At 50.6% G+C, this 17877-nt stretch overlaps 2 protein-coding genes across 3 annotated transcripts in view; one reads left to right on the top strand and one right to left on the bottom strand.

Moving 5' to 3' along the window:
* fancb (FA complementation group B) lies at positions 1 to 10658 on the bottom strand. 2 transcript variants are annotated; one of them, XM_056579810.1, is made up of 8 exons: positions 8571 to 10658; positions 8113 to 8286; positions 7918 to 8007; positions 7380 to 7508; positions 6286 to 6467; positions 4033 to 4472; positions 3096 to 3327; positions 1 to 1407 (listed from the first exon to the last, which is right to left on the bottom strand). In XM_056579810.1, exons 1-8 carry the CDS (start codon positions 9513 to 9515, stop codon positions 996 to 998), a joined length of 2604 nt encoding a protein of 867 aa, XP_056435785.1. In that variant the 5' UTR covers positions 9516 to 10658; the 3' UTR covers positions 1 to 995. The 2 variants fall into 2 exon arrangements, with proteins under 2 accessions (XP_056435785.1, XP_056435786.1); XM_056579811.1 differs by having other exon boundaries at positions 1144 to 1407; positions 3107 to 3327.
* Positions 10296 to 17877, top strand: part of mospd2 (motile sperm domain containing 2) — an 18980-nt gene continuing 11398 nt past the window's right edge. Inside the window, exons 1-9 of the mRNA XM_056579813.1 lie at positions 10296 to 10649; positions 10738 to 10792; positions 11159 to 11314; positions 11691 to 11777; positions 12313 to 12467; positions 14806 to 14866; positions 14961 to 14999; positions 15112 to 15236; positions 16446 to 16619. Coding sequence (XP_056435788.1) covers positions 10617 to 10649; positions 10738 to 10792; positions 11159 to 11314; positions 11691 to 11777; positions 12313 to 12467; positions 14806 to 14866; positions 14961 to 14999; positions 15112 to 15236; positions 16446 to 16619 — 885 coding nt within the window. The 5' untranslated portion in view covers positions 10296 to 10616. The remainder of the gene's footprint in view (positions 10650 to 10737; positions 10793 to 11158; positions 11315 to 11690; positions 11778 to 12312; positions 12468 to 14805; positions 14867 to 14960; positions 15000 to 15111; positions 15237 to 16445; positions 16620 to 17877) is intronic.

Below are 17877 nucleotides of genomic sequence, written 5' to 3' on the forward strand. Positions count from 1 at the left end.
TACACCTGTCTCTTTATTTCTGTATTCAAGGTTTTAAGGCTACGGGTTCACAAAGGAAAGAGCTTTAAATACCAGCACTTACGGCCGCGGCGTGGGACGCAGAATATCTGAGTTTGTTGTTGTTGTCTTGTTGTTTCTAAGACATTTAACAGAGTTACGGCCGAGCCCTGAGTGAGAGGTGGTGCTAAAAGCTTTCACCGTTAGCTGAAGCCCAGAGCGGCCGTTGGGGGCTGTGGCGCTACGGTGGAACTCACGGCTCGACATCAGCGAGGTTCCACCAGCGACAAACAGCAGGGATTCAGCTGTGTCACACACACACACACACACACACACACACACACACACACACACACACACACACACACACACACACACACACACACACACACACACACACACACACACACACACACACACACACACACACACACACACGATGAGCCCGCTATCAGATTTGGGACCTTGAATCCAACAGTTTCGAGGCTTTAGGACCCGGGGGGGTCCCCATGGGCGACTGGGTTGATCTGCTGCACACACCCCCAGCCAACAGGAGGGGGGGGGGACATGTGTGTGCGTGTTTGGGAAGGGGGGGTCCCAAGAGGAGGTCTAAAAGGCTAGGCACACACTGGCACATCGGCACATCGCAATGTGCCTCGGTTACCAGAGGCTCAATATTTCTGTCAGGGTTCACCATGAGCACAACACATCCGCTCGGGTATCAAAGAGGGTTTATTCGGAGGAGAAGGAGGAGCCGATCGCATGTATCACCCGCCCCCACTGATCCACAACAACAGCCTCTCAGGTTTGGGCGTGGTTGCCGTCTCCGTGGGCGTGGTCGGCGTCTCTGTGGGCGTGGCCACTGTCTCTCCGTGGGCGTGGCCGCCGTCTCTGTGGGCGCGGTCGCAGTCTCTCCGTGGGCGTGGTCGCCGTCTCTCCGTGGGCGTGGCCACGGTCTCTCCGTGGGCGTGGCCACCGTCTCACCGGGCCTGGCCGTTCTACCGCCGCAGCGCCGGGTCACATGACCCCGTCCGGCCCAGCAGCAGAGCCGCCACGTCGGCCCGCCGCTGCACCTCACACAGCCCCCGGGTCAGGCTGCAGTACCGCGCCGCGTCCACCGGGGGGCTGAGCCGCCGCCGGCTCCGCCCCAGCTCCTCCTCCCACTCCCGCCTGCGCCGGGCGCGCTCCTCCTCCTCAGGGGGGTCGTCTGGGGGCCCCGGCCTCTCCTCCTCCTCCTCACCGCTCAGCAGGGACGAGGCGCCCCCCCTCAGCAGGAGGGCCTCTGCCTCCAGGGCGAGGGCCAGGGCCCGGGGCCCCGCTTGGGGCTCGGGGTCCCCCAGGAGCCGCACGCTGCAGGATGCCAGCAGGAAGCCACAGAGCCGCTCCAGGAACTGCAGCGCCTGCAGCCGGCTGGGGGGGGGGGGGGGGACAGAGAGGTGAGGAGAGAGTCTGGGGGGGGGCGGGCACACGATATTGGAACAGAAATCGGATTGAGATATTTTGCCTTTCTGCAAAACGTATTGCGGGATAAAATCCTTTTTTTTATTTTTTATTAAATAATAATAATATAATATATAATAATATTTATCATTGTATAATGATGTGGTTTTGTCGCACTCTACCCTCGCTGTACAGAGTTTTGTGGTGGCGAATTAAATGGGGAGAGAGGTTAGTCGTGTTGCCTTTTGTCGTGGCAATGATTGCAAGGCACCCTCGACACAGCACCTGTTTCTGGTCATCGTGGTCTTTGCTGTAATCAAGATAATTCCATACAACTGACGTTGTTGTTGTTCTCTTGGGAATTTAATCTATTTGCTGGCTCATTTTGAAGTATCGATCTACGACTGCTTTGGTTGTCTGATAATAAACTGATCAACCACATCGGTGATTGATGTTTCACTGTGCATGTCCCTCCCTAGCATCGAACTCTCATGTTGATTATTCATTGTTATTTTAAAATAATAACCTTTTCTTCTTCATATCAAACGTCCAGCAATACGATTATCGCACATGCTCGTATCACAATTTCATTCCAAAAACAATATATCGCGCAGCCCTATGTGGGACCTCGAAAAGGAGGTCTCCCAGTTATTCCTTGAGATGGTTTTCTTCGCTAACAGCTAATTGACGATAAAACAAGTCATGTTTTTCGGAATCCGCATTGAATACTTTCCCTTTAATTCCTTCTTGAACGATGCAGTCTTCTGCCCAGGAGACCTGATTCACCTTGAGGTATTAAGTCCTACCCGTCTCAAAGCTAAACCAGGGCCGGGATGTAGAACCAACCCATTTGTCTTAGATGTCTCTTGGTATAGGGCTGTAATCGTATTACGGGTGAATATTGATTCTACACATGTCATTACAATTTTCATTATTATAAAGGATACCAAACAAATGGGCATAATCCCGTTCTAACCTTTGGTGTGTATAGTTTACCCTTTCTCAAGAACCCATGCATGTGAACTCAGGGCAAGCGTTTATTTGTACGATGTAATTAAAGAACGAACAGCCAGTCCCTCCGCTATGCACCGCAGAGTATTACTAAAGAGCAACTCCTCGCCTTCGAATTACAGTTGCCAAATTTGTTTTGCTAAATGAGTTACAGACGTGGATTGACGGGAACGCATAAGGGCTAATAAATAATTCATACTCATTCAAGACAATTCAGAAAGCCCCATTGGTCGTGCTTCGTCTCCCCTGGTTTACCGTCAGAACCAAAACACAGACGCACAATTAAGTGCATATTGGACTCTGCAATTAGCAAATTGTGTCGTAATTAATGCATAATAAAACCCATTCGATTTCGTACGGCCTTGACTTGAAACCAAATGACCAAGCACAACTCTGCAACACGCCCGCCGAAACATCACTGCGGAGCTGTTGAGGGCCGTAGAATCCCGTGTGTCCATGAGGAATCACTACCGCTATAAATATACGTCACAAAGCCCAGTGGCATGTTTAAAGACCGTCCGTTAGTTGCAATAAATAAATCTAATTTCGTCCTAGTCAAATTGTCGTCGTACTCATGACAGCGCTGCACCAACCCTTCATCAACAGTCCTTTACCCCGCCCCCAATACCATCCTACTGTCCAATCACCTGCCGTGTACCGAGAGCTCCCCCCGGAACGGGGAGGCGGGGCTCCAGCGGAGCAACATGGCGGCGGCCGCTCCCTGGGGGTGGGTCACCAGGTACCGAGGGTTGACCTTCGACCTGGTGCAGCAGGCGGCCTTCTGAATCCAGTCCTCCATGTCGCCCAGGCTGTGATGGGGGGAGTCCAGCAGGAAGAGCCAGCGGTCCAGCACCGACAGCGCACTCAGCAGGCCCTCCTCTGGGGGGTGGGGGGGGGGAGAGAGGCTGTTGGGGGCACTTAGAGGTGTTGGAGACAGGGGTCTGCAGGGAGCTGACCGCACGATGGTACCGACGTTTTGGATTTTTGGATACAGGATGGATTCTGTAGATACTGAAATTCTGTAAATACTCCAATCTAGTTTTTTATCTGACGATTTTTTGTGGTTTGATGTATACAGAGCAAACAGGAAGGAGTTAACGCAAATAACCGATAGGTTGGACACTGTAGCGCCCTCTGTAGGACGGAACCATGGGTTCCCTTTAGATTACATTAATGTTTTGGACTTAAAAACATAAATAACAACAACCGAGAGAGAGTGTAGTCAGAAGGGAGATCTACCTTGGAAGAACTAAACGGAGGCTCTTCAAGTTAACAGGAAGTGGACAGGGAGTTCCCCATTGTGTTTTAAAGGTCAAACAGTGAAGGCTTTCCTTGAACAACGAGGAACTTGTTGCATATAGGGAGAAAAAACCTCTTCATATAGTCACTGAAATTGTCAGAAAATATAAATATTCGACACATATAACAGTGGGACAGAATACTACAGGATGACGCTTCCCTGACCGATGTTTCAACTGCGAAAATATAAGCGACATTTTTCAATCATGTTAACTATAAAAACGTGAAATCATCCAAAACAGCGTTTCAATAAAGTTTTGACCACAGCCCATCGCCCCGCCTTACCCGTGGCGAGGGCGGGGTCGGTCAGCGCGCCGCCGTGGAAGTCCGTCCGGATATCCAGGGTCACCTGACCGCACTGGAGGGCCGCCTGCACCGGTCTCTCCCCGGGGGCGGTCTCTCTCCGGAGAGCTGGTCTCCCCGCGGGGGTCACCTCTCTCCGGACGTACCGGAGCGTGACCGGGCACTTGACCCGGCCCCGGGTCAGCAGAGACGTCAGCCGGGTCGCCGCGGTAACGGCCAGCCGCCGCGGCGGCCCGGGGGCGCTGCGGTCGGGTCCGTCGTCGGGGTCCGCCTTGCCTCTCTTGGCCGCGGGCCCCGGGGGGGGGGAGGAGGAGGAGGAGGGGGAGGGGAGCGGGAACACTTGGCTGCGGGTCTGGAGGGCTGCGGGCGCCGAGCCTCGGCCGGCGTTTGTCAGGAGGGATAAACTCACACAGTCCACTGGGCTGGAACAACACAGAGAGGGGGAGAAATAAATAACACACCGCTAACAATCACATGCTGGGCGCCCGGGAGGATGGCTTCGCTGGTGGGAATCGATTACAGGGAGGAGGGGGGTGATGGAGAGGGGAGAGGGGAGGGGGAAGAGGTAGGGAGGGAGGGAGGGAAACAGAGAGAGAGAGACAGAGAGAGAGAGAGATAGACAGAGAGAGATAGAGAGTAAGAATATGTTTCAGTGAGTCGAGGTAGTGGTTTTGTTGCAACAAAGCCAGCCCCAGTCTGCCTGGACTACACCAGTGACACTAAAAACACCCACACACACGCCCACATAAACCGACAGACACTGACACGCACACACAAACAGTTCCCCCCCCCCGCCATAACAGAAGCGTCCTCCCCAGGTTCTTCAGCTGGAGCGAGAGAGGGAGCGAACAGGGGGGGGACGGAGACACAGAGAATCTGATTGTTTCTCGGTGCTCCGAGGGGTTATTTGATAAACGCGTTGCCATGGTGACCACCTGGCGGTGGCGGCGGGCGGGCAGCAGCCCGACATGACGGGGAGACCAAAGACAACAGGGCAGCGGCATTAAAAACACAGAGCCGGCGAACAAACAAGAGAGCGCCTTCTAATCAGACGCTGTGAACACGTCGGGCCTGGCCTCCCTCCGTTTGATAACGGGAAGAGACCCCCACGCAGCGAAGTAATAAGACCGCCGGTTCCGTCTTGTGACAAACACGCGGCTGGGCTCCCCAGGGGGTGAGGACAGAGAGCTTCCAACGACATACGGCCACACTACGATCATACTGACGGTGTTAGTGAGAGTGAGGCAGGCCAGCTGGCTCGTGTGTGTTTAATGGATCATATCTCAGAAAGCTGCTGCCTCCGACTTGGGGAACTGCACATGTAGTAAATGGTAAATGGACTGCGTTTACACAGCGCTTTTCCAACAGGTGGCCACTCAAAACGCTTTGCAATATTGCCCAACGTTCACCCATTCATACACACATTCCACCGACGGCGGAGTCAGCCACGCAAGGGGACAGCCAGCTCGTCGGGAGCAGTCAGGGTGAGGCGTCTCGCTCAGGGACACCTCGACACTCAACTAGGAGGAGCCGGGGATCGAACTAGCAACCTTCCGGTTACCAGCCAACCCGCTCTGCCTCCTGAGCCACATGCCGCTCTGAGTCAGCCTGACAGAAGCCGTGTTCAAAATCATTCCCTATCACGGATATAGTGCACTATATAAGGGTGCTCGCCATTTTGTAGTGGTGTTCGAATTCTCAGTGGTTAATTTCATGCACTAAATAGCGCACTTAAAATACCCAAAATTTGAGTGTACGATGTCCCCTACATGTTACTCCCGTATACCACAATGCAATGCGGTCATGTTTTTCCGGAGCAGAACAAGAAGCTGAATAACCGCGAAAACGAATACATTTAATGATGGAGTCTCCGGCTTTCGTTTAGAAATGTCAACAATTTATTTGGGATTTAACATAGAAAATGTAACATTCAAAATTAATTGAAAAAAACCTTGATCAAGGAAATGTAACATTCAACATCAATACAACCTCCAGCTTTCCTCGAGAGTGCCCGGTTTGTTTACATGATGTGGGCGCGTCTGTCTGCGTCACACAAATACCTGGCGCATTCACTGACGCACATGACATTTAGAAATGTTCAGCGTAGTGTCCGAGTTCTCGTTTGTTCGTTCCCTATATAGTGCACTATATCATGAACACTATATAGGGAATAGTGAGTGAGTGAATAGGGAACGATTTCGAACACGGCTAGAGTGTCGTCCACACGGGCCTTACCTAGAGCCGTCCACCGTCACCATGGCGCCCACCACCAGGTGGTCGTCAACGAAGCGATGCCACAGCCTCTCCAGCCGGGGTCCGGAGGACATCACCTGACCCTCCGGAGAATCCACCTGCATCTCCTCGTCACAGACCTCCTCTGCTTCAGCCTCCTCGTCCCACAGAGAGAACAGGCCCTCCTGGAGAGAGAGAGAGAGAGAGAGAGAGAGAGAGAGAGAGAGAGAGAGAGAGAGAGAGAGAGAGAGAGAGAGAGAGAGAGAGAGAGAAAAACAGAGAGAGAGAGACACAGACAGACAGAGAGAGAGAGACACAGACAGACAGAGAGAGAGAGAAAGAGACAGACTAGGCTATAATCATCCACGGTGGCTACTTCCTTGTATCACATGAATCCCAGAACACCCACACATTTAATTCCCTTCAGTTTTGTTCTTTTGCGTTTCAGTAAATACATCTGCTTTTGCACTTCAGCTTTGAAGCAGCACTTCAGTACCAACGGCGCCATCACAAACACCAAGTGCTCCATGAGAGGCCAGCCGAGGTTAATGGCGCAGTGAGATGTTACTGTACTGCCTGAACCGACAGGCCGGCAGCGGGCCTTAATTAGGGAGAGCTGAACGGCCACACAGTCCCAGGTGTCCTCATGAATATTCACAACCCGCTAAGGAGCCGTTCCAAACAGCTGCTTAAAGCGACCTCTTACTTGGAGTCTGACAAACGCCACCCTGGTTGTTTTCTCAGAATAAAAAGGCGGTTTGATCCTTAATCGGGCCGTGTTTGTTCAACACAATGCCCGGAGGTGTAGGAGCCAGGGCTGTACCGACACACACTGGACCTGCTCAGGGTGTGTGAGCCAGGGCTGTACCGACACACACTGGACCTGCTCAGGATGTGTGAGCCAGGGCTGTACCGACACACACTGGACCTGCTCAGGGTGTGTGAGCCAGGGCTGTACCGACACACACTGGACCTGCTCAGGGTGTGTGAGCCAGGGCTGTGCCGACACACACTGGACCTTCTCAGGGTGTGTGAGCCAGGGCTGTACCGACACACACTGGACCTGCTCAGGGTGTGTGAGCCAGGGCTGTGTGTACCTGCTCAGGGGGCGTGAGGATCGTCTCCCTCCCAGAGACCATGTCTGAGAGGGCCTGGAGGGCCTGCAGGAGGACCCTCTGCTTCAGCCGCTCGTCGCTCCGGAGGGCCTGGACCACCGACAGACCACTCTGCAGACACACACACACACAAACACACACACGCAGATACACCCACACACACACACACACGTCAAGTACACACAAACATCCATGCGCTCACGCACACACATACAGAGACGCACGCATTCAAGCACAGACACGCACGCACACATACCCATGAACACACGCACAAACACACAGCGAGCGCACACAAACACACAGCGCTCGCGCACACACACATGCACACACACACACACACAGTTTGTGAGCTACGGTTGGACCCCATACATGGATCTCAGATTCAAAGCTCCGGATTTGTTCCAAAAACACAGAATCTGACTCACAGCAAGTTTAAGGATGAAGTATGTCACAATAATGACACAACAACAACACAATACAACACAACCATACAACAACAGCAAGAGGCGTGTGTCTCCACCTGGAGCCTTGACTCTAGGGCCTGGAAGGTGAGCAGGTGGTTGTGTCCCGCGGGGAGAGACGCAGAGGCCTCCCTGTTCTTCTGACCACTCTACAAGGGAAACACACAAGACACTAACCTGAGACCAAACACACACACGTCTCCCGTACACACACTCAGCGTGACGTGATGCCACATGATGACCTGCGACCTCACCGATAAGGAGATGCCACAGAGGTCTGTGAGGAGGAACCTCTCGACCGGACGTCCCGTCCCGTCCTCCTCCTCCTCCTCCTCCTCCTCCTCAAACACCAACAGCAGCTGCTCCGTCCCGCAGCCCAGGAAGTCCTCCACATGGACGGACCGCACCAGGGACCAATGGGCCGCCACCTAGGAGAACGATAGTCCGCCGGCCAATCACATGGTCGATTGTAACTTAGAGAATCGCACATTCACACACCGACGGCGGAGTCAGCCCCGCAGGGCGACAGCCAGCTCGTCGGGAGCAGTCAGGGCGAGGCGTCTCGCTCAGGGACACCTCGACACTCGGTTAGGAGGAGCCGGGGATCGAACTAGCGACCTTCCGGTTACCAGCCGACCCGCTCTACCTCGTGAGCCCCATGCCACCTGTAAGGTGTGGGGACCCCTGAACGGACGTTAGAGGGGCACCCTACCTGGAAGGCGTCCTCCCAGACCGCGGCGACGTGGCCCTGGTCGAAGGAGACCGCGATCAGGCGGCCGTTCCTCCCGGTGTCGGCCACACGGAGGTCCTCGGGGGCGTCGAAGGGGAGCGGGCAGACGTCTCGGGGAACGCCGTCCTCGAAGCGGACCAGCTGCTTCTCAGAGGTCGCCGCGACGACCGACGAGCCGGTCGGCACGCCGCCCTCGGCGTCGGCCCGGAGCACCAGGAGGGACCGGGTGATGGGGAGGTAGGCGCGGGGTAGCATCACGCTGGGGTCAAACAGCTCCTCCCTCCCCAGCAGACAGCCATGGCCCTGGCTCGGTGTTTGGTGTCCTGATATTTCCGTTGTGGAGAAGCCCTTCTGGAACTGATCGGCCATCGGCCCAAGTACGAACACATCCCCTTTGTGAAGAGGTAGCAGTCCAATCAGAGGACGGGACAGACAGGCGTGTGTCGGTCTGACCACTCCTGCGTCACGTCCCTCCTGTACACAAGCGGAGAAGCCCACCCCTGCACGGGTCCACCACACTACCGGGCCGTGCATGATGTGCACCTTCTCGCTCAGCTGGTAGGGCAGTTTAAACGTCATCTTTGTGTCCTGTTTCATAGCGCAGTTGAGGGAGAGGAGGATGTAGGTGTAGCTTCCCTCTTTATTGCCCTTCTTCAGCAAAATAAACGGGCTACTGACTCTTGTCTGCAGGTCGTAGACACACGCACATGTTACAATGTTCAGATCTGCAGCACGCTTTTTGTATAGGACACGCACGTCATCCGCAGCCAGGAAAGAGTTCTGCTCTGTGTTGAACTTGAGGCTGCGGAACGATATCTCGGATGCATTGCTTTCACCACCACGCCTGCATTGCAATGAACCAAACCTTCCGCAGAAGGACAGGAGATGACACGCACGTCCCCGTGCGTCCCTGGTCTCTATATCCATTATACCGCTTTGGGACAGTTACTACTACTTCTCAAATTGGTGAAAAGCGAGCTTAATATCGACAAGGTATTAACTGGTGCGATGACAGAAAACGTTAAAAACTAACCGGCAGAACCATGAATTACACTTTCTGAACCCGTCCAGAGTCTGGACGCTCACGCGCTAAAGTTGACCAAGCCGGCGGATGACGCGCCTGGCGCCAAGCTGACTTGAGCGCTTCCTGTAACGCAGAAGTGCATGCTGGGTGATCGTTTGTTATTCACGCGTAGTAGCGTTATTTGAGTCAGCAGCCACCATACACATAAGAGATAGAATCCGCGTTGTACGTCAATGCAGCCGCCATATTGGGGAGGCACAGAATGGCCCGTGAACCAATGCGAGTGTACGGGCGAGCCGCGGATTTTAATCGATAAAAGGCACTTTAGTTTACATTTCTCAATCGATTTCATTGAGTCGTTTTTATTCAAGGATATGTGATCTATGTGAAGCACAGAAATATAAATACAAAAATAAAATAAATAATATTTTATAAGAATATATATATCATGAATGAATATAAATATATACACGCCTCATTGAAATATGTTTAGAAATGTAAACGTTATAGTGTTTCTTAGCCAGAGTACACACAGCTCCCCCGTTGGATTTGCCTAAAGGCCAGTCTTGACCTCTCCAATATGGCGGCGTCGTTGACGTGTCTCCGCAACGGGTCAAAGCTGTCAATCCAGCGTCTATGTCAACATTTCTATGGTAGCTAGTACAGTCTACATTTCTATATCATGTCTTGAGTAACAAAAAGTTTGCATGCGTGGAACAATACGCGGTTCCTGTATCTCGTGTCTCTTATCTCGTTTCCCCGTAATCTCATCACTGTCAGCGACAAACTTGTTGCTTGTTGCTTGTCAACTGAGAAGGCGGATAAGATTAAATCTCGCGATAGGCGTGGCCAGGGTTAGAGCATTTCCCCACCGAGAGGACGGACCCTCGGCATTAACCTCCTGCACTGATTCTGTCCGCTAGTATTCCGGGTTAGCCATGCTAGCCGACAACAGCTAATCACCCTCTACCAGCAGCAGCAGGAGAACCAGGGGACACTTGAACATGGCCGAGCTGGAGCCGACCGAAGCCGAGCAGGTAACAACAACAACAAGACCACCAGCAGAGCCCTGTTATTGACGTGTCCCATGTCTTCCTCACTAACGCTCTGACGTCTGCCCAACAGACCGCCTGCAGAGTGGAGGAAACCAGGGAGAGGTTCAGGACTGAACTCCTGCAAGGTAATACCGCCGGTGTAAACTGGTAATAAGTGACCCGTAGAGGAAGCTGTCAGTCTGTTCTTGGGGTGGCTTGATGGCTTTTAGTTTGGTTGTAAATGTATAACGAGATGGTTGCAGAGGTCAGAGCATTACTTCCCGGTTGTGCTGGATGCCGTGTTTGCACTGAACGCAGAAGACGGTTTCCACCTCACATAATAGACAATACACATGCATTATGAACTCGTAATAACCAATTTAATCAAACACTAAGTCACCTCCCATTCATAACCATCTTCATCTTATTCGGGACTATACAAATGGAGAGGTTGTTATTACCAATGCCTGTGCGTGTGTATGAATGTACAACTACTGTGTTACATTCTGCAGATTCGCCAGACAAGTACGATTCCAGGGACGTGGACCGACTGCTGAAGGATGACGCCTTGGTGGACAGCTACCTGACGTGGAGGAACTTTGTGATCGACGATGCCTTGAAGATGATTGACGAGAGTTTCCAGTGGCGGAAAGAGCTGGGGCTGAACGGTAGGAGTTGATGTTGTGTTCATTGGAACACACAACTGAGTGGCTGTTGACATGGTTGGCGTGTTGCGCTCAATGTTAGTGGCTGTTCTCTTTGTGCGTCCCGGGATCCGAAAACAACGGCCTATTGTGTTCCTGTCGCCCGGTGTCCTGGCTTCCACACATAGCACACAGTCCACACCACAGCACACTCCCAAATGAAATTAGTCTGGGTTTGTTTTGGGATTCCGATGAAAGGGGTTTTGATATCCAGCGACTGTTGTGTGTTTGTCGAGATTTGCACGCGTTTGACAGGTGACAAACATCATGAACTGATAGGAGCAAAAGTGACGGTGTGTGTTTGTGTGTTTGTTTGTTTGTGTGTTTGTGTGTGTCACAGATCTCACGGAGAGCAGCATTCCCCGATGGATGTTTGACACCGGCGCCGTCTTTCTCCACGGCTACGATAAGGAAGGCAACAAACTCTGTACGTAGTAAACTCTGCTGTAACATCTTGTTCTCTCTAATCAATCCATCTGGGCACTGAGTGAACCCACGTTCTGTTCTTGTGACATGGGGACGTCTTGTTCAGTAATGGATCGTTTATTACCATTGTTACTTATGTATGAAGGTGAGCACCAGAGTCTCTCCTCTAGTTCCTCCTCTGACCTGTTACTGACCTGAAGCTCTGTCTACTCCCCTTGACCCAGACTGGGGAGACATAGAGAGGAGAGGCTCATGTCAGAGGAGGAACCAGACTGGGAAGACACAGAGAGGAGGAACGTTAATTCCTCCTCTGACCCTTAGCTGAACTTCTCCTCTCAGTTTCTCCTCAGTCTGGTTCCTCCTCTGACCCTCTCCTCTCTCCTCTCTCCTCTCTCCTCAGTCTGGTTCCTCCTCTGATCCTCTCCTCTCTCCTCAGTCTGGTTCCTCCTCTGATCCTCCCCTCTCTCCTCTCTCCTCTCTCCTCAGTCTGGTTCCTCCTCTGACCCTCTCCTCTCTCCTCTCTCCTATCTCCTCAGTCTGGTTCAAGGTGAAGCTCCACGTGAAGGACACTAAGACCGTGGTGGACAAGAAGAAGTACGTGGCGTTCTGGCTGGAGCGCTACGCCGTCAGGGAGCCCGGCATGCAGCTCACCGTGGTGTTCGACATGTGTGAGTCGGGCCTGGGCAACATCGTAAGTCCACCAGCAAGACTAGATTAGGACTCAGTGTCATGGTTTTGTTGTGGTTTGTGTGTGCGTGTGTGTCTGCGTGTGTGTGTGTGTGTATATATATATATATATATATATATATATATATATATATATATATATATGTAAGGGATAATGCCCGACGAGGTGTCCATTATCAGGAATTAATGGACGACGTGGAGGCGTGAACCGTCCGACGCGAAGCGGAGGACGGTTGCCTCCGCGAAGTCCATTAATTCCTGATAATGGACACCTCGAAGGGCATTATCCCGCTTATACCACGGTCACTTACCAACGGTGACCAAATTAAGAGCATTAATTTATATTTTCATGCGTTTTACAATCCGAATATAAAGTTTTCCACAAAACATACATTTGTTTGCCTGGTTACGCCTGAGGGTCTGACTAATACCCGGAACCACCATTACACGCCCGTTGGGTTCTCATGCAACGGAAACGTTGTTCACTCCTCCAGTAATTAGGACGGGCCATAGCTACGACTTTAGAACGGGAGGGTAGCGGGAGGTATTATAGTCCGCTCGGCTTTGTTTTGTTTCCCGTTGCTATGGTTACTACTATTTTAGAGACGATACGCCAGCTAGCGCATTAATTGAGAACGGTAAACAGACAATTTGACGGAACTACTTGTCCAGGTGTCCGTATATCAGGAGTTAATGCACACCCTGCATCCAATCAGAATCGAGTATTCCCGCAGACCGTGGTATAAATATATATATATATGTGTGTGTGTGTGTGTGTATCAGTATTGCGTATACACATACTGTATATATATATGTGTGTATGTGAATACACATATATATATATATATATGTGTATGTGTATACTATATATATATATATATATATGTGTATGTGTATACTATGTGTATATTTATATATGTGTATATGGTTATGTATGTTTTATGAATAAAGGAACACATTAATTAATATATTAAAAAAAAACGTATTTATTCACATATTTCCAGATTTATTTCCAGCTCTTTCAAATCCGGTCATATGTCATAAACACGGAATCATCCCGTCTCTAAGTTATTTATAGTTCATATCTCTGCGCGTCTTGCCCGTTTCGCGGTCTGTGAGGGACCGATGCTCTCTGACACGCGGGAGATTAAAGTGACCTTTAAATCCAGCCGGCCAATCCGAGCGGGCGGGCTAATCTGGCGGTTGTGCGCGTCGCGGCGTCGCGGGCGGTTTCCCGCCGCCCGGCTCAGCGACCGGCTCAGCCCCCCACCGGATAAACGTCTCATTTAGACGCCCGTATGCAGGAGCACGCCAAACGCCACACATACATGTGGAAACCAAAATATGGGCTTAGTGGATTTAGAGGGCCGGTGGTAGCATTGTGGAGGTCTGTTAAGCCGCGGCGCGACTGGCTGGTGCACCTAGCCAGTAGGCGTCTTCACCATTATCACAATGGTGATAAGGGCTGAACAATTGATCGAATTCAAACCAACATCGCAATGTAATAGAAAGCGATTCGCAAATCTTAAATGCTGCGATTAAAATTAAATTATTGTTACTGACGTGAGATGCAAATAGATCCATATTACTTTTATTTTATAATTCAATAGTTAAATAAAGATGTTATAATGTCAATAATTGATGCATCAATTCATCTCAAGACATAGGCCTGGCCGAAAGGAACGAGCAGTTTATGTGTTGAATGCTTCCAATGTTGTGTTGGTCATACAACAGAATGATTTATTGCTTGTTTGGTGAATAATATAGAAAATAAGGAACTTTAAAAGGAAAAATCGCCTAGTAAATCGCAATCGTAATATTGGTTGAAATAATCACAATTCGATCGATTATTTCCCCAAATCGTTCAGCCCTAATGGTGATGGCAGAGGATGGACAGAGCCTTGTTTGTAACCTTGTGCTTTCTTTAACCCTTGTCGGGATTCCCGAGCTGAATGGCTGATTGTATCACACTTACCTTACTGTGTCATTGAGAAACTTTGATCTCATCCGCTTCAAAAGTACGCAAATCAGCGGCCAGTTGTCAAGATGACGTAATCACACCATCGAACAGCCCAGTGTTACGCCGTACCGCCCGGTATAAATAGATTTAAAAGACACTTCTGTTTCATTAAAAACGCTAGCTGCCAGAATGCAGCCACCCATCTCTTTGTGTCAGAGGGGGCAGATGTTGCGCTGCGAACCATCCTGGCAGCCTCAACATTTCTTTCTATAGGAGCATGTTTAATATGCGCAAATGTCACTTCTGTTTTTGTTGAGTGCAGAGGTCTTTATTGGATTTCATTCAATAATTTGTTTCCTTCTCCACGTGTTCACTCTCTCAGGACATGGACTTTGTGAAGTACATCATCAATTGCTTCAAGATCTACTACCCAAAGTTCCTCTGTAAGTAACGGCCGCGTGAGGCCGTGAACTTAACAGATCGGTTTATCTTTGTTCCGCAGTAGGACTGGTTCTGATTGTGATCTTATCTCCTCAGCCAAAATGATTATCGTGGATATGCCCTGGATCATGAACGGTGAGACTCCCAACAAGCTTTTTAATATCCCTCAAATAAAGCCTCTCCTGGTCTTTCTTATGAACTCAACGATACTAATAATGTGAATAATATAAACGTGTGGATGTTGCAGCGGCCTGGAAGATCGTGAAGACCTGGCTAGGCCCCGAGGCCGTCAGCAAGCTGAAGTTCTCCTCCAGGTCTGAGGTGCAGACCTTCATCGACCCCGAGTACCTGCCGCTACACATGGGGGGAACGGTAGGACACAGCCCGCCGGAGAGAACCCACCGAGCACCCACTGTAGAGAACCCACTGTAGAGAACGCACTGTAGAGAACCCACTGTAGAGAACCCACTGTAGAGAACGCACTGACCACTGTAGAGAACCCACTGTAGAGAACCCACTGTAGAGAACGCACTGACCACTGTAGAGAACCCACTGTAGAGAACGCACTGACCACTGTAGAGAACCCACTGTAGAGAACCCACTGTAGAGAACCCACTGTAGAGAACGCACTGACCACTGTAGAGAACCCACTGTAGAGAACCCACTGTAGAGAACCCACTGTAGAGAACCCACTGTAGAGAACCCACTGTAGAGAATGCACTGACCACTGTAGAGAACGCACTGTAGAGAACGCACTGACCACTGTAGAGAACGCACTGACCACTGTGGAGAACCCACTGTAGAGAACGCACTGACCACTGTAGAGAACTCACTGTAGAGAACCCACTGTAGAGAACGCACTGACCACTGTGGAGAACCCACTGTAGAGAACGCACTGAGCACTCACTGTAGAGAACTCACTGTAGAGAACGCACTGACCACTGTAGAGAACGCACTGACCACTGTGGAGAACTCACTGTAGAGAACGCACTGAGCACTCACTGTAGAGAACTCACTGTAGAGAACTCACTGTAGATAACCGGAAGGTTGCTAGTCCGATCCCCAGCTGTTGAGGTGTCCCTGAGCAAGACACCTCACACTAACTGCTCCCGAAGAGCCAGCTTTCGCCTTGCGTACTCGTAAGTCGCCTTAGATAAAAGTGTTTTCTCTATAGATATCTGAAGGGTCAGGGAGTTTGTACATATTATGTTGTCTATATATATTGATGGGGTCAGAGTGTTAGTACATATTATGTTGTCTATATATATTGATGGGGTCAGGGTTTGTGTACATATTATGTTGTCTATATATATTGACGGGATCAGGCTTTGTGTACATATTATGTTGTCTATATATTGATGGGGTCAGGGTTTGTGTACATATTATGTGGTCTATATATATTGATGGGGTCAGGGTTTGTGTACATATTATGTTGTCTATATATTGATGGGGTCAGGGTTTGTGTACATATTATGTTGTCTATATATTGATGGGGTCAGGGTTTGTGTACATATTATGTTCTTTATATATATTGATGAGGTCAGGGTGTCCGTATCTTCATGGCTCTGATCTACATTCCAGGACCCCTTCAAGTACAGCTACCCCCCCCTCCCTGACGAGGACTTCCTCACGCCCGTCATGGAGAATGGACCAATCGTGAGCGAGGATGACGTGGAGAGCAAGGAGGGCCAATCAGAGGTGAAGGAGACTCTGGAGGCCAGCTTCAACTCAGAGGACTCCAAAAAGAGCAAAAAGGTACAGGGGAAAATACTTACGTTTGTAAAGTCTGTTCATTTTTCCTCCTCCATTTAAAGGTCTTCCCCGGTCTGGGTGATGAGACCATTGTACCGTCTCCCTGGCTTCCCCAAAACAATCCGTTGCTAAATCATTTGTTCTAATGACGTCCATGTGGCTGCCATGAATGTAAACAGTAACAAGAGCATGTCAATCTGTTGGAAACGATGAGCGTTCCCCAGTAGAAGCACTTTAATGTACTTCCACTAATGTACTTCTTACATTACAACATTAGTATGGAGACCACAGTGCTACATCGCAGGTGTTTACCCTGGTTTCAGGCGCGATGCTCTGAGGCAGAATCAACAAACACACCGGTAGCACACGGGAATGCTTGTAGCTCCATATTTGCCGTCGCAGTTTGTTTTTTCAGTTTGTTGTCATGGTTTATTTGAGGGTGCAGTGGCTAGTGAAGGTAAGCCTCATATATGGGCTGCATATATGGTTATGATGCATGCCATGACTCAGGTGCGTGGTGCAGTGCATTGTGGGGGAAGTGGGGAGTGTGTGGGCTCTGTTTCGGTGAATCCGATGAAGGGTCTCTTACGTGTCGAGACGCTCGTTTCAACGCCTCCGTGGGGACAGAGGGGGGCGAACAGCAACATCGTGTTCAAAGAACAGATGATAAACCTCAAAGGTTTTGATTTGAAAAATCTCTTTTTTTTTAGTGGTTGAACTTTTGAATGCAGCCTAATTTATTCGTAACCACAACAGCCAGAGCCACTCAGAGCAGCTCATCAATGGGAGAGGAGATAGAGTGACGACTTAGCATCGGCTCTGATAAGCATAAGCCACCAACCAGCGCGGGCGTTGGATAAAGTTAAAACGAGGGGTAGTGGAGGGGGGGGGGGGGGGGGACTCGTCTTCATCGAGACATTTCGCTTCATTTCCAGCTTTTTCTTTTTGCCGAGCCTGATTACAGCATGTAATCGGGTTTCTCCACCGAGGTTTAGGCGTGCATTAAGTGGCATTAATGCCCTGATTCGGCGTGTCGTTAATCCGGGACTCTTTGTCTCCGTCAAGGTGACTCCCACTGTCTCTCCCTGCTGCAGTGTAATCCCTGCAACAATAACGCACACATCTCCACCACCACGCCGCCCCCAGCCCAGGGCTCCCCCAGGTCCCCTCATCCCGTCCAGCGCGCGCACACCAACACACCAACACACACACACACACACACACACACACACACTGCCGGTGCTGCCATGCCAACCTCTTC

This window comes from Gadus chalcogrammus, chromosome 20 (assembly GCF_026213295.1).
Source record: "Gadus chalcogrammus isolate NIFS_2021 chromosome 20, NIFS_Gcha_1.0, whole genome shotgun sequence".
NCBI lineage: Eukaryota > Metazoa > Chordata > Actinopteri > Gadiformes > Gadidae > Gadus > Gadus chalcogrammus.

Coding starts and splice junctions, on each gene's coding strand:
- fancb (XM_056579810.1), bottom strand. CDS start 9,515: ATGGATATAGAGACCAGGGACGCACGGGGACGTGCGTGTCATCTCCTG. Junction 6,468..7,379: donor TCCTCACGCCCCCTGAGCAG/GTACACACAGCC, acceptor CTCTCTCTCCAG/GAGGGCCTGTTCTCTCTGTG. Junction 3,328..4,032: donor CGACCCCGCCCTCGCCACGG/GTAAGGCGGGGC, acceptor CCCACCCCCCAG/AGGAGGGCCTGCTGAGTGCG.